Source organism: Dipodomys merriami, unplaced genomic scaffold (genome assembly GCF_024711535.1).
Source record: "Dipodomys merriami isolate MVZ:Mamm:240054 unplaced genomic scaffold, mDipMer1.0.p SCAF_15, whole genome shotgun sequence".
Classification (NCBI taxonomy): domain Eukaryota; kingdom Metazoa; phylum Chordata; class Mammalia; order Rodentia; family Heteromyidae; genus Dipodomys; species Dipodomys merriami.
In genome coordinates this window covers 7,430,713-7,454,209 of record NW_027202826.1, presented here as the reverse complement: position 1 = coordinate 7,454,209, position 23,497 = coordinate 7,430,713, and the positions used below count along the sequence as shown (strand labels likewise).

General features: G+C 39.8%; 1 protein-coding gene across 3 annotated transcripts in view; it reads left to right on the top strand.

Annotated features, from left to right (window-relative positions):
- Nucleotides 1-23,497, top strand: part of Ttc29 (tetratricopeptide repeat domain 29) — a 478,601-nt gene that overhangs the window by 432,184 nt on the left and 22,920 nt on the right. For all 3 annotated transcript variants that reach the window (XM_070022169.1, XM_070022170.1, XM_070022168.1), the window contains one exon: nucleotides 4,859-5,111. In XM_070022169.1, coding sequence (XP_069878270.1) covers nucleotides 4,859-5,111 — 253 coding nt within the window. The remainder of the gene's footprint in view (nucleotides 1-4,858; nucleotides 5,112-23,497) is intronic.

Sequence of the window (23,497 nt, the reverse complement as noted above, 5' to 3'; positions counted from 1 at the left end):
GAGGAGAAGGAGGAAAAAGAAGAGGAAGAGGAAGAGGAGAAAGAGGAGGAGAAGGAAGAAGAAAAGGAGGAGGAAGAGGAGGAGGAGGAAGAGGAAGAGCAGGAAGAGGAGGAGGAAGAGGGGGAGGAGGAGAAGTTGCAGTAATAGTAATAGTAGTATTTGGGGAGCAATCTTCAAATTAAAAAAGCTACTGTTGACCTATCAGGCTAACTCTGAATTGTTAAATAATTAGAATATTATTTGACAGTAGTAATAGACACCAAAAAGTAGATTCATTAGATTAAAATGATAGTTCTTTTTTCCTTCTTATATTTTTGAGATGGTGAAAATCTTAATAGCAACTTGAATTTCTTTCAAGTTTTTAAAAAGCCATTTCCTAGGAAAACATTGAAAATAAATGATTTATTACTTTTCAATGACTTGCAGATATTTCCTAATTGTACTAAATACCTTTATTCCAGTTATATAGCTTAATACCACCCTATAAATATATACAACTATATACCAAGCTTTTCCAAGAAGAAAGCTAGTGACACATGCCCACAATCCCAGCACTCAAGGGGCTAAGGCCAGACAGTTACAAGTTCAGGGACTTCCTGGGTTTTCTACTAAGTCAATATCTCAAGTAAATTGAGCCAGGTGCTGGGGACTCATGCCCATAATCCTTTCTGCTCAGGAGGTCACAGTTCAAAAGTCAGCCTGGGCAGAAAGTCCATGAGACTCTTAGCTCCAATTAACTACCAAAAAAAAAAAAAAAAAAAAAAAAAGCTAGTAGTGGAACTGTGGCTCAAAGTTATGGTAGGAGGACCCATGGGCAAAAAGGCCCAGGAAAAGCACCAAAGACCTGAGTTCAAGCCCCAAGACCAGCACCAAAAGTAAATTGGAAGTTGCAGCAAAACAAAGAGGAACTACCTTGGGTTTTATCCACCTAAATCTGAGCTATAGATTTAACCACTAATAAAGAAGCTGAGCCATTATGCAAATTAATACTTTGATCCTCAGTTTGATCTTTGATCTTTGATCTTCATCTTTCAGTTGCCAGTAACAAGGCACCTTAAAAGCTATGTACAGATCAGAAGTTTTAAAATAAACATAGGGACTTAGCAGACCTCCCAGTTCCTAGTGTGTATTAAATATACAACGACTATCAGCTCTTTTGTTTTTGTTTTTGTTTTTGCCAGTCCTGGGACTTGAACTCTGGGCCTGGGCTCTGTCCTGGTTCTTCTTTTGCTCATGACTACCACTCTACCACTTGAGACTCGTTGCCACTTCCAGCTATTTTTTTTTTAGTAGTTTATTGGAGATAACAGTTTCATAGACTTTCCTGCCCAGGCTGGCTTCAAACTGCAATCCTCAGATGCAGCCTTTGACTAGCTAGAATTACAGGCATGAGCCACTGGCACCTGGCTGACTCCTAACTCTAATAGCCCAGGTCTGAATCTCCCCTGAGTCTTCCCTCCCCAACTCTAGACTCATAATCTACTAGCTTGTTGATGTAGTCAGTTAGTATAAACTCATCAATTGTTCCTTAAATTTTATTCTTCATCCTGAGATCATCAGATCTTTACCCTTTATGTGATCTCTCCTTCCTTAATAAGATCAGATAAATTACATAATTAAAAGAATCATAGTTCCAATACTACAGTAACTAGAAAGAGGGGCAGGAAATAATTTATCCTTACTACTGAGAAAATGCCCATTGGTTTTGAGGTTGCTCGATGTATTGAGTGATATCTTAGATGTGAAGACCCATTGGTAAATCAGAATATTGTGTGAAATTCTGTGATAATGCAACAACAGCTTAGGCATTGTTTCACATCTCTGATGTCACTGAGATCTTAACTTAGAATTTTCCCATATGCCTGTCATTAAAAGACATGGTCTTCTTCCTGTAAGATGTATTTATGAGACTTAAACTCACGCCATCTCTCTAACTCAGATTTAAGGTTGTCAGGACTGATTTTTGAAATCTTTTGAATTTATTAGAATAGACATAACTTCGCAATAGGAACAACTGGAAGGCTGCACAGACTTTTTTTTAAAAAAACTAGAGATTCAATTTAAATAATAAATTCTTTAAGAGTTAAAATTCACTCCAAAACAGTAAGTATAAAAATGTTTGCATCCGAGAATTCATGATCAATTTCCTTGGCAGGGTTTTGGGCTATTTATGTTTAGACCAGATTTGAGTCCTACAGATGTAATACAATATACAACTTGAGTGAAGGATAATTATCTAGTTACAGTGCTTCTGTTCTAGGGAAAATTCACTTATTAGTTAAAGTCAAAGAATATCATTACTTCCACTAATGACAAGCTCACCACTCTCTCTGTCTCTTCTGTCACTGTTGAATTGCTACTCTCTGGTGTGGGGCCAATCATGGTGGCTGTTTAGTAAACGAACAGATGAATAAGTACTTTTTAACATGATAATACATAAAAGTAATTCTCAAAATTTGAATATATGTCCACTCATTTACACCCATTTTTCAAGTTCAAATTCTCACCTAAAATGATAAAATTCAGAAGTATAATTAGAACAATAGTTAGATGCATTTCTATTGCTTTTTTAAATTTTTTATTTCATTGTAAAGATGCTGTACAGAGGGGTTACCGTGACATGAGTAAGGTAATGAGTACATTTCCTGTGGAGCATTGTTACCCCCTCCTTTGTTTCAGATGAGCAGAAAAGCTCAAAAGCTTTGTACATATGACCATATAAGATGATGCTTAGTGAAATGAACCCCAAGATAGGAACACAAGAGATCTTTCTTTGTTTTTGTTCTTTTTAATGTACTATGTGATTTTTTTGGTTTCCTTTGTATGCTCTTTCCGCCAATGGTATATCCCCTATTGTCACTGTACTTGATTTTGGTACCCTGCATCTTGTATATACATGTATCTAACTTGGGGAGGAGAAGGGGAATAACAAAATGCGTTTTTTAAGGCAGTGTTTGGCCTCATTATATATTTTTACATATTTAACCCTGTACCTTTGGTACCCATCAAGACAATTTGCATTTTCATCATCTCTCACATTTCTACTGTTTCTCAGTCAGCATTTACTTCCTCATCACAGAAATATCACCTTTGGTACAGTTTTACTTTTTCTTAATTAAGTGATCTTTTTCTTATATAAATTCCATGTAATTTTAATAAGAGAAAAACAATGTTTACCTCAACCAATGTTATTACTGATGTGAATCCCTTTAGTTAGAAGAAATCCTTTGAATTAACACCTTGCCTGTCCTGTCCTTGGGGGTAGGGTACACACAGTGTTTATTGGCTGGGTGGTTAGTGTATGCGACCTGCCACCAAGGCCTGCTGACCTCTCCCCACTTGGCTGGCAGCTTGCCTTTCCAGCAGTCTGATGCCTTCTGAACTCCAAAGTTATACAGATCATCATGGAAGCGAAGACCCATGCCAACTGTACTGGTTCTGGCAATAAAGCTATTTCTGCATCATTATGTTTATGCTCATTTCCTTCATAAAATATGCAGAAATAACTTAAATATTTATTGTAAAATGCTCTCGCAGGTAATAATTTCTTTAGAACAGAGTGATCAGCCATATTTTTAAGTTTATTTTTTATTTCTTTTTTTCTTATTATATTGATTGTCCATAGTTATAGTTACCACGTGTGGTGAGATGACACATATTCAGTGTGATCAACGCAGTTGCTCAACTGAGGTTTCCATCTCCTTCTCCTTACTTTGTGTTCAGAGGCTCTGAGTGCCTCCTTGTGACTGATAATATACAGGATAGACCACTGTCAACTCCAGCTTCCCCGCTGTGCTGTAGAACATGTCTATGTTTGGGCAGTGTGAGTGTTTTGGTTTGTGTGCATGAAAGTGGAGAGAGGAAGAAGAGGGGGAAGGGAAAGGAAGAAGGAAGACCAAAAGATTATGGGTCACTGAAGGCAGGCAGTTTTGTTTTGAGGAGTCTTTACAAGTAGAGCTCAATCCTAAACCCCAAATCCTTACTTAAGGAAAAGTTCTTCATGAGGATTTTCAGAGCATTTGCTGCTGGCAGAAGGTGGCCTCTTTTCTGAGACTCCATTTTACTTTCTGTAAAATAATAATATTTTTCTTCTGGGGTGACTGATGGAAGATAATGACACAATATATATAAAGTTTCTGCCACCAGTTTCAGTGTTTCATGAAAGCTTCTATTTGTGGGTAACGGCTTTGAAGAGAGGTAATGGATAAAAAAAAATCTTAATTTTTTTAAGTTTAAAGTGTTCCACTAAACTTAATTTTTTTAAAGCATAGTCATATAGTAATTTTGTGATGGTGTTATTGAGATCCTGGGTTTTTAAAGAATCTAGTTGGCCTACTGTTCTCAGTTGAAGAATTTATGAGAAAACAAGGACCATGACCAAATCAGCAAATAGACATCTTTTTTTCCATTAATTGAGTTGGCAGAAAATGGTCTTTTACTGTGACAAGAAACAGGATAATTGAAATATTTCCTTCGGTAAATACAATGCTATGAGAAATAAAATTCCATCAAAACCAACATGGCTTGGTTCCTCTCCACCCACCCCACCCAGCCCCGCCAGTCTCCTATCTGCTACGTTGTATTGGGTACCAGATGGAACTGACAATATTTGCTCCCCCCTTTCTTTAATCAAAAAGAACTTAAGTTTCATTTAATCCAAGTAATAACTGCAGCTTCTGAACAAATTAAAGGTTCGGATCCAACCTAGTCTACCGGACGCCACCCTTGCTTCTCAAAGAGGAGCCATCATAGCCTGAAAGGCCTGCGCTTGGCCTGGAAGAGAAGCGAGCAAACACGCAATGATGACAGAACACATTCTAAATGGCCCCTCTTACTTTTTTGTTCTGTTTTGTTTTAGGGAAAGTACAGCAAAGCTTCTAAATTCTTCCAGCAAGCTTTTGACACAACAGTGGACCTCATGAACATGTCTTTGATGGATGAAACCAAAGTTCATTACGGCATTGCCAAAGCTCACCAGATGATGCTGGCGATGAACAACTGCATTGACTCTGACAACGTCAGAGGCCTGGACTGCCTGCTGTCCTGGAAGGAGAGCCGAAGCCACCTGGAGCTGGACCCTGAGCAGGAGCTGGACCCCGAGATGGAGCAGGGTAGGGCCTTGGTGATTTCTGTCATGCTTCATAGTCAGGTCATTTCCGCTGGACAAGGTAGTTCAACCACTGGTGATTTTAATTTGACTGTTAGTTTTACTACTTTTTTTTTATTCCTTCCTACATGAGAGGTAGTCATACACACCATAATGCACTTTGGGCGTTTACGAGAAGCATATGATCATGGTAAATGGTTAGGCCTACCTGATGAGTCACTGTTCTCAAGTTGATTTTTTCCTCCCAGTCATCTTTTTTTTTTTGGGGGGGGGGGGCTCTACAGAGATTTGAACATAGGATCTCGTACTTACCTGGCTGACTTGTTTGGCTGGCACTCTACACTTTAGCTATGCCTCCCACCCGACTTTTACACTCATTGTTTTAGAGCTGGAATCTTAGACTTTTCTGCCCAGTCTTGCTGCAAATCGTGATTCTGCAAATCTCAATCTTCTGAGCAGATTCCTGGAGTAATCAGATTCCTGGAGTGTGCCACCACCCCAGCTCCCCATCATCTAAAATAGTCTATAATAGTCCACTGATCCATAATGTATAGATCAATTGCAAGAAATGTAAAATTACATTACACTTTTAAAAAATAACATTCATTAGCATATCACATGTGGGCAAGAGAAAGCTTTTAAGACTAATACGCTGTTTTATATTCTGCACTTACCTTAACACTGGTAGTTCGTTCTCCTATTTTACTAATTTTTTCTTGAATATCAGAAAATAATTGAAAGTGATTTCCTTTAATATTGTTTTCCTATATCCTTCTATCATGGGGAAAACTAAAGTTAATCAGCTACAAACAACTCGAGTATGTAAGAGTTTTGTATGACAACTTGGTTCAGCTGTAATCTCCAGTTAAGAACTTTAGTAAAGAATATTAAAGAAAAAAAATAAACAAGGCCAGGTATGATAGTGCACACCTTTAATCCTAGCATTTGGAAGGCAAAAGCAGGTGAATTTAAGTTTAAAGCTAGCCTGGGCTACATAACAAGATTCCGTCAAACAGGCAAACCTAGTTGTTCATGATAAGCCTTCGACTGTATAAGTCGAATGTAAATTATTTGAAAGATTTTGCAGTAACAAGTGGAAACATGAGGCAAAGCCTTTGTACTGTCTGAAGAAGTATTTCCTCTGTGATTTGAACTCATTCTAGCTCTAACGAGGTCATGTTTGGATATTTATATAGTCACAAGATAAAATAATAAACAATAGTAAGTAAAGCAAAAAAGGATTTTATTGACTGTTACAGGTCAGTAGAATTTCACTGACTACTTGTGGTGCCCTGATTATGAAATCAGGATAAATCTTATTTCAAATATATTTAGAGTAAGAGGAAACAAGATAAAGTCATCATAAGCAGGCAGTCTGGTGAGTGTCAACGTGTCCAAGGGTGCCAATTGCCAATAACCACTGCTAAGTCATGATTTGCTCACATCAGGATTTTGTGTTGCCTTGGAAGTTTGTTCTATAATTTTTTGAGTTCCATAATTCCTAGGCTCTTAGGTTTTCTGTCAAGAATAGGAGGTGACAAAGCAGAGAAAAATGATTCGTGTTCAAGGACTTGCTCTGATAGAGGTTTGGTAGAGGATCAGTTGAGCTATTCACATTTTCAAATTTTATCTGGAATAAACTCTCACTGTTGCAATAAGAACTACAGAGGAAAACCATTTTTCTTGAATAAAACCGGCTTATGACTGGCTGAAGATCCATCTTGGTTTTGGCCTTTGAAAAATCTACTGCTTTTGTTTACTCTACAAAGCTATTTATTTTTCTATAGTTCTTTCACTTTATCTCCTTATGTTTTGAAAAGTCATATTTTGTCCCAAATGACTTAGGAACAGAACCAAAAAAGGCATTTTTAAATATTATTCAGATATTAGAAAGTCAATTATTTGTAGATTGAAGGAGGAGGAAGAAATTACATCCTTCCAAGTACTCTAAAACTATTCCTTCTTACTGACTGGCTTCACACAGATTAGAAATCCATGCATGGATGTGCTATATCATTATAATAATGAAAAATAATTAAGGACAAATGAGAAGTTCATTCTCATACAACTGACATATTTAATGTAATTATTCTATGAGAAAAAAAACCTCTACAGTATGAAAAAGCATTCTTGTTTACCCAGACATACTTCTTATTCAAATTATAGTAAAAATTAAAATGCATCAAAATAGTAATTAAACATAACTCTTTGTCCTTACTCTGCTTAAAGTTCTTGATTAGCTTCTCACTGACTTTTGGTTAAATGCAAACTTCTGGACACTTTGGACCCCTTCCCATGGCATCAACCTTCCGTTTATCACCTCTCCGGTCAGCTTTACCACTGGAAACCTGGCCTATGCAGAAAGGTCCTTAAGTGGCAGGCGCTGGTGGCTCGTATCTGTAATCATGGCTACTCAGGAGGCTGAGATCTGAGGATCACAGGAAAATCTATGAGACTCTTATCTCTAATGAACCACCAGAAAACTGGGAGTGGTACTGTGGCTCAACATGAGAGAGTAGTATCCTTGAGCAAAAAGCTCAGAGACAGTGCCCAGGCCCTGAATTCAAGCCCCATAACCTACCCTCTCCCAAAAAAGAAAAAGAAAAATCCTTAAGTGCTGAAATTTCTCTGATCTCTTTCTCCCCTCCTTCTCGGGGGTCTCTTCTCTCTGTTCCCAGATCAAATGTCATTCATTTCTCCTCAAAATCAGGTTATCTGTAACACCCAACTGCGTACCATTGCTTTGCTGCCCAATTTAAGAGTAGAACTCTCTCAAAAGAAAAAAAAAAGGTCCTGATTCTTAGTATTCTCTATAAAAAAAGATTGTTTGACATCTGTTAGGATGCATGTAAATATCTGTTGAATTAGGTGGAATTTGGGGTGTGTGCCTTTCCTCTGATCATAAGCTAGCAAGCACTAACCACTTTTTAAAAACTAAATTTGTAGCTTCCTTGGGAAGCCCGTGCTTCCCATCCAATTATCACATGAATGAAGGAAGCCGCTCGCTAAACTCGATGTTGACAAAATGAAAAAAACAAAAAACAACCTCCAAAAATCTTATTTGGAAACCGGAGCCGCTTTTAAGTTGCGAATTTTTGCCTTTCTTCTACAAAGAGGCATCTTTAATCTTGCATGGAGGGGTCCCATGTATTCAGGGAAAAAAAATCAGATCAAAGATCTGAAAGATACATTATAAAAGCTGTGCGGTTATCGCCACCTTGGAGACTTCCATCCTCCAAACAAATCATTAGCTCAGAGAGCAGGCAATATTCTTTTAAGCAGAGGAACCTAACCCCCTAAGGGAATCGAGCAGGGAGAGCAGCAGGTCCCTAGATGAAATGGAGCAGTGACTCCATGTCAGCTTTCATAGGGCACCCACAGCCACCTTCCCGCTCTTCCAACACCCAGATAGGCTTGCAAAGATCCGTAGGTCTTCCAGTGGCAGAATAATTGAAACGGCTTTGAACAACTACTTTTCTAAAAAGTAAAAATTCTAAAAGGAAATAAAAACTTTAAATGATAATTTAAAAAAAAGAATAGTCTTTCTCCCAAACATAGAAATTCAGGGAGGAAAAAAAAGGTCAAATATTTCACTTCAGTGAAATTATAGAAGCCTGAAACAGTTGATACAGGTTGGCTGTGGAAGACTGAGGAGCTACCGGTTTGTTTCTACTGAATTCTCCACAGTGTAATTTAATCATCTTACTGTAACTACTATTTCTACAGTCATGGAAACCTTTCCCTTTTTCCTTTTTTCTTTGGTAGCAAAGGCTAATTAATCTTGCTTTGGGGAGAGCACAGACCCAAATATAAAATAGCTGCATAGAAAAAAATGCCTTTTCTTATTAAACTTAATCACAATGCTAAACTAGACCTGTACTTTTGGCCATTTAGCCAGCTATGTTACCAAAAACATTTTTGGGCAATGTGTCCCTTTAATTTTATTTTAGTATTTTTAGTTGATAAAAATAGTGCATACTTAGGTGCAATGTGATGTTTTGAAACCTATGGGTGCGTATATATGGTAAAATGTTTCTACCAACCTAGTTAATATATGAATTGCTTCAATACTTATTTTGTGGTAAGAACATTTACAGTCTGCTCTCAGTAATTTTCAAAAGATATTATTAGTTACTAAAATCATATTGCACATATTGAACCTATTCCTTTTGTCTGATTGAACTTTTGAGTCCTTTGGCCAACATCTCTCTAACCCAGACTTTTTTTTTCTATTTCCAAAGCCACAAATAGCTGGGATTTCTGTTACTTGCAAAAATAAAACTCTAGGCAATGCTGTCCATTACCTGTCATGAAGGAGCAACTTTGGCTATCTCTGTCACCCCACACCTGACATATAATAGTGCAGAAGAAAAAAAATCTGAATTATTTGTTGAATGACCTAGTTTTTATGGTAGAAGTCTGTTAAATATTTTAAATCAGAGGCAATATTTCAAAATGTGATATTCTCTCTGAATTGTTAAAAGAAAAAAAAACACTCGGTGTTCTCACATACCCCTCCTCCCAAATTAATTCCTTACCTGATGAGAACAACCATTCTTCCAAAGCACTGAAACATGTTTTTAAACAATCGGTGTGATTGAACTGATTGAGACACCCTCTCATGCCTGAAAGTCCTTTTACTTAGTTGAAATTATTAGGGTTGGTTTAAATGCTACATGATCACCCGTGGCTAGAACTCAAGGGAATCGCGACATAGTATGCAGTTAAATCCTTCAGCCAGATTGGGACAAGATCATCATGGGTTAAGCCCAGCATCAGTACTGTGGCCTCTGGAATTTGCACTGAATTGTAGCTCCGTAAACCAGTCCTGGAGGCCATTTCTTTCCTTCCTTCAATTTTTTTCCCTGGGGAAAAAAAAAAAAACAAAGAAAAGGTTATTAGTTTTTAAATGATAAACTACTCTCCCATGAATCTCATGCAAGCTAACGTATCTCTTCTCCCTTCATCAAACAACCACCACCAAAAAACTGCTGATCATTTTGGAGGTTCCCTTAGCCATTGCTGGAGGAGGAGTCACAAGCCCAAATGCTCCCCAACGTTGGCTCGGCTTTGCCCAGCGTGTGGAGCACTGCACTCCCCAGGCTTTTGCTACTGGCAGGACTCTGTGACAAGTCATGGCCAAGTGGGCCCTAGGCCAAAGTCACTGCTGGGGCGCTTCATTCCAGGCGGGCCCACCGGAGACCCCGAGGCTGATTCTTGCCTTGCTATAGGAGATGAAGATGCTTTCCTAAAAACAGTGGAGCTACAAGATGGCAGGAGCCTGGGTCCCTGAATCTCCATTTGGAGAGCATTAGCCCTGGAAAGGCTCAATGTCTGCAGCATTCTGCGTGCTTGCACAGTGCACCTTCAGTGTAGTGAGATGCTGCCATCTGCAGCGTCCTATCACCAAGACTTCACATAGGCTCTCCTGGCTCTCTTCAGGCTCTGGAGCTTGCTCTGGAGACAGCAGTCTTGGAGAGCAAGGGACAGTGGGGAGCCATTCCTGTGTAGGATGGTGGATGTTTACAGGCCAAGGGTCTACCTATGGTTTTTGTTTTAAAGAAGCAGAGACCCTTAGAATCTTTGGGTTGTATTTTCATTACTAGTCACAGATGAGACAGAGGGCATAGAAAGTATTAAAATACCTTGCTTCTATACTCCATGCTAATGTCCAAAGAAAGCACAGGAAAGGTAGGCAACTTTTTGGCTAAGTTTATTGAGATCATGACAGAGTCTATAAGTGTATTTCTCCAATGATCAAGAAAGGGCTTTAAAAGTCCAGGGGTTTGGGCTGGGAAGGTGGCTCAGTGGTAGAGTGCTTGCCTTGCATGCATGAGGCCCTGGGTTCGATTCCTCAGCACCACATAAGCAAAAAGAAAAAAGCCGGAAGTGGTGCTGTGGCTCAAGTGGTAGAGCGCTAGCCTTGAGCTGAAGAGCTGAGGGACAGCGCCCAGGCCCAGAGTTCAGGCCCCACGACCGGACCCCCAAAAAAAAAAGTCCAGGGGTTTCTGCAGTTGATAAGAAAACAGAGTATTTCCAAAGAAGAAACATACTGACAGGGACAAATCAATACTTAATTGTGACCAAATTTTGAGAGAAAATTTTGAGGCTGAATATCAGATGTTCTCACTCAAATATAGTTTGTCCAGCTTCCGTCTGTTTTCTACAACACAAATGACTAGTTGCTTTCTGAAGAAACGAAGCATTTCTTCAGAAGCTGACATTCACTTCATGGGGAAATAATAATGTAGCTCTAGATCCCTCGGGTTGAAAGATTTTTTTTTCCTTTTTCTTTTTTTCCTTCCTTCCCCCTTCTGAGAATCTCCTTCTCTATCTGCTGCCTTGGTTCAATAAAAGAGAATTCTTGATTGCTCAAACAAAACTATACTTCTTTTAGATTCTGCTCACACTTCTTGGTAGCTAGTGGTGTTACCAGCCTTAACTTTCCAATGCACAATGAACTCGCCACTTCTGTGAAAAAAAAAAATGTAGCTGAGTTTCTCTAATCCCGTTTTTGTTTCTGTGCTGTCTTTAATTGCTAACTTAGAATGCTTAAGGCGAGTTTGTTCATTCGCTAGGGCAGAGTAAATGCTGAGGCTTTGTTAAGGCTAGGATCTCGAGTTCTGGGAAAACCTGATGTTCCCCATTTGTATTTGTTTCAGAGGGTTTGTGGAGAGGATTAGTCCTCTTCTACCAGCAATGTCCTTTTGCAGGGTGTGTCCCATATTCCACACACTGTACCGATGTTAAATGCTTTTTACCACTGCTAGAATTTGGGGGGCAAAAAGACCCTTTCCTATGTAGATCTCATTCTTTTTGGTAAGGTTCTGTTAGGACAACTCTCTTGTTAATTGATTTATAAAATTTATTCTGAAAAATAAGTAGCATGCTATTGAAACTTAAAGCATGGACACACCGGAAGCACAGGTTTCGTCAAATCTCATTCTGTCTAAAGTTATCCCTGTGTGTGTGTGTGTGTGTGTGTGTGTGTGTGTGTGTGTGTGTGTGTCTTGGTCACAAAATTCCACTTGTCTTTAAATTCTGTCTTCTTCGAGGTTGTTTGTTTGTTTTTTTTTTTAATTACCGGACTAGACTGAATGTCCTGCCATCTGTGTTCTGTAACACAGTGAGCCAGCATTGAATGTGGTGGCTCTCACCCATGAGCCTCGCTACTTTGGAAGGTGCCTTGGGGAAGGGTCATGGTTCAAGACCAGCCTGGGGGAAGAGCTCTCACGACTCCATCTCCATCCATTATAGAAGAGTGGGTGTCATGGCGCACACGTGTCATCCCAGCTATGTAGGAAACATAAACGGGCTCACAGTCCAGGCTTCCTCGGGCAAAAAGCTAGACCCTACTCAAAAATTATTGAACACAGCACTGGAAGCTATTGGAGCCCTCTGAATCATGGCAGCAATGAAATAATATTAAAAAGCACTGACCAACCCTCAGCCTCCCCAAGCCTCTAATTTAACAGTGCATTTGTCTTTTTTCTACCTTTCATTTCATCCTAGCCCTCAATCAGATGTCCTGAGCACACAGTTTTTAATCATGCTCCTTAATGTATTAAATAAAGTTAGACTTGGACAAACTAATAGGGAAAACCAGAGTCTGTTTGTTGAAGTCTTATGCCTTTAAGAAACTGCATTTATTGACCTCCAACATGAATCAAAATATGAGAAACGAGAATTTAGAAATCTGAATGAGAAATAGGACGGTTCATCTTAGCCTCTGGTGAAATCAGTCTGATTTATCTACATTAAGACTATTCATCCCGTTGTGTCAGTAGCGAATGAACTATATTTGTACTCTTACCAAAGGAAGTTTAGTTCAACATTTTCAAAGGTGTTCTAGCCTTACATCTTAGATGTTATGCTCCTGAGAATGGATATTTTGTTTTCAAGCTTCTCTATTGCTTAATTTCAGATGTGAAATAAAAATGAAATGAAGTCTCAAAACCACAAAGATAAATTCACTAAAAAAGGCAGGAAAGGCTGAATAAACATAACCACTGTAAGAATTGGGGGCTGCTATTTATAGCATTCAGAATGATTTTTGGCCCAAGCTTCTACCGTCACTTGCTAACAAGGATATGAAAGAACCAAATAAATTCTACAAGCAGAACTGATTGTGTCCAGCTTTTTGCTACTAATTTCCTTCTATCACATTTTTTAAAGAAGTTGTGTTGCACACCATACTAGTAGAAGAAAGAAACTTTTGTTTCTAAAAATAAACCCTAGAAAACACAGATAAGCAGACTGCTGCCCCAGTTTATCACAGCGATACTCTCTCAGAACAGATGTCCAGCTTGCCTCTCAGCCACATCTCCTCTGAGTGAATTCCCTTTGTCATCAAGCCACTTGTCTGTCACTCACTCACCTCCAACCAGGATGTTACATTGCAATCTTATTTGAAAATGTGTATGATGCAATGTGAAAATAGTATGTCCCTGAGTCATTCGATTGGCAAGAAATAGCGAGCAGGGTATTAGAAGCACCACTTTCAATATCTTTATCATGACTTAGGTGATCCACTAAGTTGAGGCACACAATTGTATGACTAATTATGTTGAAAATCCAAGCGGCTGCTTCAATAGATGACCATACCCCAAGACCTTTCAGTTGTTTCTGCTGTCTCATTTAACCATGCAAATGTTATTAAGCATTTCTGGCTAAAAATCTCCAAGCATGTGCAAGTGTAATTGCATAGATAATTATGCATAATTTTGTCAACGTTTGGTATCCAACACAGAAATTGCCCTTTCTAGAAAAATAACAGGTTTCTGCAGGGTACCTGTCCTTATACCAAGATAATTTCTAAAAGACAAGGAGAGGAAAACCAGCTTGTTGGGAAGAAAGATGAAAGCATATACTGAAATGAAAGAAAAATTTAAATACCTATAAATAAGACAATCCATATTCACAAATAGATCCACTCAAAAGTATAACTCAATAATTATGATATCATCATAATCATACTTATGTGAACCTAGGTCTGTATAAATATTTATAGGAACTTAATAGAGATACAAGGAACTGCCTGCAAATAAAAACGTAGGCAGAAAAATCAGGGTTTCATAGACCAAAACCAAGTTTATATAACATCAAAAGAAGAAGAAGAAGAAGAAGGAAAAGTCCAGAGAAAAGTTTGCAACGGTGGCTATACATTAGCAGGTTGACCTCTGCTAGGAGCAGTCTTCAGGAGGCTTTGTGGTACAGAGCCCTGCTGGTGGGTTAGATTCTAAAGAGACCTCACTAGGGGCTCCCAATGCAACTGTTTACCATGCACACAGCTGATTGGTGGAGGCTGGCTGCATGACCTCTTCCTAGCTGCAAGGGAAGATGGGAAAACGAGTATCTTTTCAACACCTACAATGAGAACCAGCTTCAACTCCCCATCTAAACTCATGAAGTAAGGAATTTTTGTAAGCATGAAATGGAAGTTCAGGGGCTGGTGAGCAAGCTTTAGAGAAATCGTGCTGTGCGTAATGAAGAGAAAACAAAGATGACTGAAAGGATAGAAAGAGCTGGGATTTACGGAGGACTCTTTCAAACAGAAGGCTCCAAGAACCCTCTTAAAAGAGGCAGTCTGAAGGGAAACCTGGCTGAGATGAGAAAGCCAGGTCTTAAGAGGGAGGTTAGAAAATGTCCAGGGGAACCGTAGGCTGGTTTGTAACAACAAAAAGACCAATGAGGTTGCAGCAGGTGGAGCCAGGGAAAGATAGGTAAGACTGAGCTTGGAGGGGCAGCAGTCAATTTAGTCCTTGTAAGCCTTGATAATGACTTTGAGTTTTATATCTGTTCAGAAGGAGAATTACCAGTGAGGTCTGAGTGTTAAGGATTCTGATTAGTTTCTCATAAGGCTCCTATGTGAAAAATGGATTGTAAAACAACAGACTTATTTTCTCTCCTTTTATTTTTTTGTGGGTGGTCAGGCTTGAACTCAGGCCTGGGCACTGTCCCTGAACTCTTTTGCTCAAGACTAGAGCTCTACCACTTTGCGCTACAGCACTACTTCCACTTATCTGGTGGTTAATTAGAGATGGATTTTCCTGCTTGGGCTGCCTTCCAACCTCCGATCCTCAGATCTCAGCCTCCTGAGTAGCTAAAGGTACAGTTGCGAGCCACCAGTACCTGGCTAGCAATAGAATTTTTGACTAAAATCTACCATAATATATTCTGCCTTGTGACCTAGAATATATAACAGAATCAACATTTTTTATTGACAAAAACAAATAAGTACCATCTGAAAAGCACACTGGTATTTTTCTGCTACATTCTGTACCCAATCTACTCTACCATAATATATTCTGCCTTGTTACCTAGAATATATAACAGAATCAACATTTTTTATTGACAAAAACAAATAAGTACAATCTGAAAAGCACACTGGTATTTTTCTGCTACATTCTGTACCCAATCTACTCTACTCTTTTGTTTTTATTATTTTAAAGAAATTATAAGTAGTAAACTCTGATGAGGAAAGATGACGTTAAGGTTGGGAGCATTGCATTGGTGAAATGAGATAATCGGTTGAATTTTCTGCTACCTATAAGTTTTTCAAGATGCCCTGTGGGAAATTTCACTTCACAATGATCCTGAGGCTCTTTCTCAATGAGCAATTCAAGGACCACTTAAACCAAAATTATAGGGGGGAGAGAGGGACCAGAAGGAAGAGTCATGATTATTTATTTTAGGGTCCTTCTGAATTAATATCTAATGACAGCATTTACAAAGGTTCCTTTAACAACCACACCTGGTGATTCTTTATGTGAGAACAGAACATAAGCTGCTTAAGGTTTGCTTTTTTAATATTTAAGGTGATAATGCAAGGCTTGCTCCCCTCATATGCTATTAACACACATATGTATGAGCCCATTTAGTGGGGTTTAAGGACACTCATGACTGTGTTAAATATATTATGCGCAGTTCTTCACATCCCAACATTACCTCTAGAAAGCACTTTGTCAAAGGACAACATTCATTAGCAATACTGTTGTTGCCAAAGGTTGTGATAAATTCACCTGTGATCATCCCAGTAATGTATGCACTGAAGGTAGGAGGATTGGTGCTCAAGACCAGGCTGGAGGGGGGGGGGGATGGTAAAAATGCAAACCCTATTTGATAAATAACTGATATAAGGCTATGGTTCTTCAAGTGGTAGAGCACTTAAACAGAAGGCCCTGAGTTCAAAGCCCAGTACTACAAAAGAGAGAGAGGAAGAGAGGAGGGAGGGAAGGGAGGAAGGGAGGAAGGAAGGAGGGAAGGAAGGAAGGAGGGAAGGAAGGAAGGAAGGAAGGAAGGAAGGAAGGAAGGAAGGAAGGAAGGAAGGAAGGAAGGAAGGGAAGGAAGGAAGGAAAGGAAGGAAGGAAGGAAGGAAGGAAGATTCCATGTGAAATGGGTTAAATGTTTCAAATCAGTGTGTCATTCCTTTTGTCTCCTTTAGATACCTACTTTTAAGAAAAATCAAGTCAAAAGTTTCTTGGGCCCGCCCCCTTCCTAGCTCCAAAACCATATCAAATTCTTATCACTTCATAATTTATCCAAACTTTTCTCCATTCAGTGTCCTTGTCCTTCCAAGTGTTTCTAAATTTCTATGCGTGACATTCATGGCCCTGTGGTGCTGAGTGGCGAGTGACAGCCTCAACCTTCCATGCTTTCGCATGGTTTTGACTTTTACCAAATATTATGCTCCAGTGTAGAACAGGTGCAATGCTCTCATTCTGTCCTCCTGTTGACATCCATTCTGGACATAAGGTAAATGGGGAGAGAGCTTATAAACACACCAACATGTATGAGAAATGTTTCTCTACTTAGTTTTAAAAATGAAACACAGGGAACCCCCAACAGAAACTACACTGTGGAACCACATACCTGTAAAACCAGTCCCTTTTGATGGCATTGAATACCTGGTGTCACAGAGCCATTCTGTAAAATGTTTTCCAGTTTCATATTCGCTTTTCCTATGGGTGGAATCCTGCCCCCACGTTATTCAGATCATTCTAAGAAAGCCAGTGATGGAAGACAGGTACTTCCTCAGCTCTTGGCCAAAGCGAAACACGGTGGCTTCTATGACGGCAGGCAGGCACGTCAAAGGAATCACCACCCATCAGTTCAGCTTCAAAAAACTAAAAGGGGACAGAATTCTCCTGTGTTGGCGGGGAAAGGTGGGGTGAAGGTGGACTGCCTTTCAGGAAGGGCTCCTTTGCCTGGCTCTGCGACCAAGGGCTGTTCATGCAGCTAATGAGTGGGAGGTGCAGAATCCTCAGCGCTCTCAGGTGGGTTCGGTCGATCCGTTTCAGCAGAATGATGAAAAGGTTGAGATAAAATAAACTGACAGTTGCTCCTCATCGTAGGCAGCAAGCTGTACCCAGGCAGCTGAGACCCTGGGAGCCTGCTTTCTTAAACAAAGGCTCTCACTGTGGTGAGCAATGAACTCCAAATAAGAAAAAAAAAAATGGAGGCAGATTGGCAGCTGGTGACCGACAGGAGGAGGGAAGGAGGGAAATCAGGAAACACAGCAATTGTTGGCTAATTAGAAGCCATTCCCACCTACTTAATACCAACCCATTAACTCTCCTTCTTTCTCTCTGACTACCCATGGCATTGTACTCGGATCAATACCCCCCACTGCCCGCCCCAGTGCCCACAAACCAAGGTACTCTATGTAGAAGGCTGCGGTAATTGATTTGGGACAGTGAAACTGCAGCTTTCACAGTCCATTTTCCGAAGATACTAATGCGGCATTTGTTAGGCTTAGATAAAGAGATCATACCCGTAAACTGACAGCTGTCAAAAACTGATGGGCACAGAAGACGTGTCTGCTGGGTTTGTTTGAGCCTCAATAGCAAATGAATTGTGTAAACCAATTTCCTCACTTTTGGGGGGGAAACAACTCAAATATTTGGCTTAAATATCTTAACTATCAACAGGACTATTCTTTCTCTTTCTCTCTCTCTCACACACACACATACACATACACACACACACAAACACACACACATGGTATAATAGATGAATGTACAATGGTCTTGCTTTACTGTTTGAGTTCTTTATCAGCACCTTTTTTAAACTTATGGGAATGTACCAGCAATCTAAGTGAAATGCTAGAAATTAGTCCTAATATGATCACACACTATTCGTATACTGTCACCTTCACATTTTGGACAATTTCCCATTCTTGCTAGGTAAGTTTGTTGGCTCTCAAAAACAAATTCTATCCCCAAATAAGTACAAAGCATGTATCCAAAATGTTATTTTGGTTAGCTTTCATGAATTTTGAAAGGGGTAGATTTTTTCTGAGTTCAAATATTAGCTTCTAAACTTTACACAAGTTTTCTAAGTGACAGTTGGTCACTTCTTTGCAACCCGTCTTACTATTCCTGGGACTTTGATCACATTATTAGTCAAACATTGTTTACATGTTGGGGTAAAGGAGGCTGTGTCTAAATAACCAGGAAAGAATTGAGGAGCCAGTTAAGCCTCAGCAACTGAGGCTTAACTCTAATGCATAAGAGATGGTCTATCCATTGTATATAAGATTGCCTTAGGATTTCTAAGTCAGCTGGGCAGTTAGTGAGAACTTTTTAGAAACGATGCTTTTCAAAGGATCAGAACATGATGCTAATATTTCATCCATGTGCATAAACCAAGTGCTGTGTGATATTCATGTGGTCTTTAAGGAGGAATAATTGATTTTGGTTCACCAAACAATTCTTTAATGAATGTGGGTAGCATGGATTAAATTTTACAGCAAATGTTTCAAACATTGCCAGAGAAATGTCTGGCACCATCAGACAAGTACCGACAAGTAGAAAGACAAGTACCGACCACCCAAGCAGTATATCTTACACACATCCACAAGGTATGCACTAGAGGGAGAAGGGGGAGAGGTTTGGAATTAGAGCTTGAGCCGGGCGCTAGTGGCTCACGCCTGCAATCCTAGTTACTCAGGAGGCTGAGATCTGAGGATCACGGTTGAAAGCCAGCCCAGGCAGAAAAGTACATGAGACTCTGATCTCCAATAAACCACTAGAAAACCGGAAGTGGCGCTGTGGCTCAAGAGGTAGAGTGCTCGCCTTGAGCTGAAGAGCACAGGGACAGCACCCAAGCCCAGAGTTCAAGCCCCACCAAAAAAAAATATTAGGGCTTGATTCCAACAAACAACCCCATGAAGCAATTTTATTTCTCAGTATTTAAACTACCTATATCAAGTTTTATACATAAGATATAGGATAATTCTTTTGGTGTTCCCAAAATCAAGTTTACTCTTTCAATTGGAAGTGTGTATATGTAAGATACATATCATGCATACAAATATGTATCCATATATGTGTGCATGTATATTTCTTTAATAAAATAGTATAAGTTAAATAGCATAGTTAAATGTTTAAACTCTTTTACCCTTCATAACATGCATATGACATAAAAGACATTAATATCATTTTGAGATAGATAAACATAAATGTTAAAAGAAATTGATTTTTTATTAAATTACAATTTTGGTTTTGAAACTGGCCTACCCAAAAGACGTGTGAAAGAAAAGCTGCGAAGAGAATTTACAAAGTCACAGTGAAAACGTTTAATCACTTGGAAAACAAGACACATGAGCAAGGGCTAAGACTCTGGACTGTGGGGACAGGTTCTCTAATGACCTCGTAACCATGTCCAATCAGTATCATTAAGGAAAGAGACTTGAACCGTTGTCCTCCGTGTCCTCAGAGAATGGGACCAAAGAAATCAATCGCAGCACAAGCGATTCATTCTGAGTTTGCTTGTGATTAGAGTGTAGAAATACCCCTACTTATCTATCAGTCAAACTTTTGGTGACTTCAAGAAGCCAAACTTTCTGTGGTTTAGGAAACTACCATCTACTTTACAGAGTATTGTGTTTACCTCTCTATAAGTTCATTAAAACATGGCAGCAAGTTATAAATAGACACCGGGAAAACACCAATAAACAACAGCTGAAGTTCAGACACAGGCACACACATACACAAAGCTGTTCATACAAGCATGCAGCCATCTGGGGCCACTTAATGTGGGAACCAAGAGACCTTGAAAATTCAGTGACCTCCTACTATGTAGAAGAATCAATTTTCCTGTTGATGACTCTTGGCCACCTGGAAAAGATTAAATTAGCTAAATTCAGTCTCCTTAAGAATGCAGGGAAGAAAGTGGAGCTGTGGTCAAGTGGTAGAGAGCTAGCCTTGAGCAAAAAAGGCTCAGAGATAGTACCCAGGCCTTGAATACAAGCCCCAGGACCTACACACATGTACACACACACACACACACACACACACACACACACACAAATAGGTGAAAAAGTACAGCAGTGGAGCTCACTGGACACTGATGAAAGTGAACTGTACAACTTGGGGTGGACACGGGGTGGGGGAGGGACTGGGAGAGAGTGAGGGAACAGAAAATACTGTGCAAAAGGAAATGTACTCGTTACCTGACGCAGGTAATTGTAATCCACCTGTACATCAGGCTCTGATCCCCTGGGACGGACCCAAGCTATCCACAAGGAGACACGGGAGATGTGGCTCTAATAACAATCCAGCCACTCTTTACCAAAGGCTCATGTGTAGGTGGGGGAGGTTCAGTCCTCTGTGCACTGATGCTGGAAGTTGCTGGAAGCTTTAGGAGGTCTGGTCTAGTAGGGAGGAATTGCATCATGGTGGTGTATGCTCATGGAAGAGATGAATGTAGTGCTCTTGGGCTTTGGTTAGTTCCTGTAAGAGTGGAGTTGCTATAAAACAAGCCCCCTGAATCTTCCCGGCTTCCTTACCTCAGTGGGAGATGTTCCCTCTCACGGGCCTGTCAATCATGAGCCCATCTACTGTGTTGGGGGCAGCCAATGGAGCCATCTCCAGAGGTTCAGACAACAGGGTCACCCTGTCATTTGATTTGGGAGGGGCAGTACTAGAGTTTGAACTCAGAACCTTGCACTCACTTGACTTGCTTACTGGCTTGCTGACCTAGTTGGCATTCTGCCACTGAGCCACCCCACCAGCCATGCTGTTAGCTGGTTATTTTGGACAGGGTGTCTAGTGAACTTTTCCCCCACCGCCGGCCTGTCTTTGAATGGAAATCCTCTGAGTGTTGGCATATTCACCTTATGTCCCAGAAAGTCCCCGGCCCTGTGCACGGCAGACATGGCCGAGCCACTGTGCTTTCCGCCCATGCATGGCATCCCATCAAAGCAAAGTGAAAAGAAGTATTCCACTCAGGTCACTCTGAGGAAATAAGAGAGTAGATTTGAATGAATGTATGCATTCTGGAAATCTAACATGGAAATTGCCCTTTTACAATTGTTTCAACTTAACTAAAACATTCTTGAAGTTCTACTACAAAGCAGACTGTGACATCTCCTGCAGGGGGGAGGGTTTTGAGAATGGCATAGGTAACTCAGTGTGTTAAGAATTTCTTCCCTTTTATCTGTCACAGTAAAAATTGATACACACTTAAATGTTCTTTGCTTTCTCTTAAAGCTAAAATTTTTTGTTAGAATTGTGTTTACTGGTCTTGACATTTCACAGAAAGGTAAAAAAAATAAAATGTATAATACGTTCAAATTGTAAAATATTCCAATTTTTGAGAATCTGTACAGGTCTAGAATGCTGAGGAGCTATAAATGTCATTACCAAGCCTCGGTGGGGGTGAAATATAACATTTTATCAGGCAAAAAAGATGATTGGAATGTAGTGTTGAATTTAAGATTCACTTTCTCGTTTCAGCTGTCTAGTTATGAGAGACTCTAAAAGCAGTGGAAATAGCAGGTGGTTCCACTCTACATGAAAACCTATAAATTCAGTCTTATTTTGACTAGCTTCCCGGTTAGTCTTCCATTAAGTGGAAATTCAGAGCCAATGTAAGGAAGTGAAGTGAGCCCGTGGCAGACTCACCAGGAGCTGGGAGATAAATGGAGGGCTGCCCAGACTGCCATGTAGCGCCTACTCTACTATTAACTCGAACCCATTCTAAAACCCCAGACTATGGGAGCCTCTGAGGACAAAATTTAAACGAAGCATCATGTCCTCTACCTCTTTTATGTATAATATTTAAGTAACCACTTACTGATGCAGCTCAACTACCAGTGGATCTAGTTTTAAGCCTATGACACATACGTTGCTTGTATTCGATTTATACTATTTCAAAGCTTCCTCTAAGCTGTTTTAAGTTCCTTTGAAAATGTATTGCTCCTATAGCATGTTCTCATGCTGTAACTAAGCACCGAGGAAAGTAGAAATTACTTGGAGATCTTTGGAAGTTTATTGGAAAGAATCAAATGATACAGGAAATTTCTACAAATTGTAACCAGATGATATCCATCGAAGTTGCCAATTAATATTCTAAAACCTTTTTTTGTGTGTGGGTATGCTGGTCGTGAGGCTTGAACTCAGGGCCTGGGCTCTGTCCCTGAGCTTTTGTGTTCAAGGCAAATACTCTAACACTTGAGCCACAGCTCCACTTCAGATTTTGGGTGGTGAATTGCAGATAAGAGTCTCACGGACTTTCCTGCCAGGGCTGGTTTCAAACCACGATCATCAGATCTCAGCCACCTAAGTAGCTAGGATTTCAGAATGAGCCACCAGCACCCAGCTTAGGTCCTCAAACTATTGTTCTACTTATTTTTATGTATTTTTTAATAAATTCTAACAGGACCAAGTATATTTCAGACTTAAGTTCTTCCCTTTTTCGGTTAGAGCTATTGCTGAGGATCCAAGTTCAAAGCCAACAAACTCACGAGACTCTTATCTTCAATTAAGTACCAAAAAGCCAGACGTGGAGCTGTGGCTCAAGTGGTAGAATGCTAGCCTTGAGGCAGGAAAACCAAGCAAGAGCACAAGTTCAATCCCCAGAAGTGGCACAAAAGGAAGAAAGGAAGCCCAGGATAGGCATATAAGAGCTTTTATCTTTGTTGCTTAATGTACTATGTGATTTGTATGGTACAACCCCTGTTGTCACTATATTTGATTCTGGTACCCTGCATCTTGTATATACATTTTTCTAATTTGGGTAGGGGAAGGGAAATAACAAAATGACCCATTGTAGCAATGAGATATACAAGACACTATGTTGAAAACGAACTTTACAACTTTGGTGGGGGGGAGGTAGAGGAGGAGGGCAGGATGAATTGGGGAGGTGAGGAGGAGAAGGGGTGGTAGGGGAAAAACAAAGAAGGGTGTAACAACGCTTGATAGGAAATGGACTCGTTACCTTGCACATGTAACTGTAACCCCTCTGTGCAGTATCTTTACAATAGAAATTATATATTTTTTTAAAAAGGAAGAAAGGAAGGCAAAGAGAGAGGGAGGGAGAGGGAGGGAAAGAGGTGGGCAGAAAGAAAGGCCAAAGTCAGAGTAAAAAGTCTCAAAATAACAATAA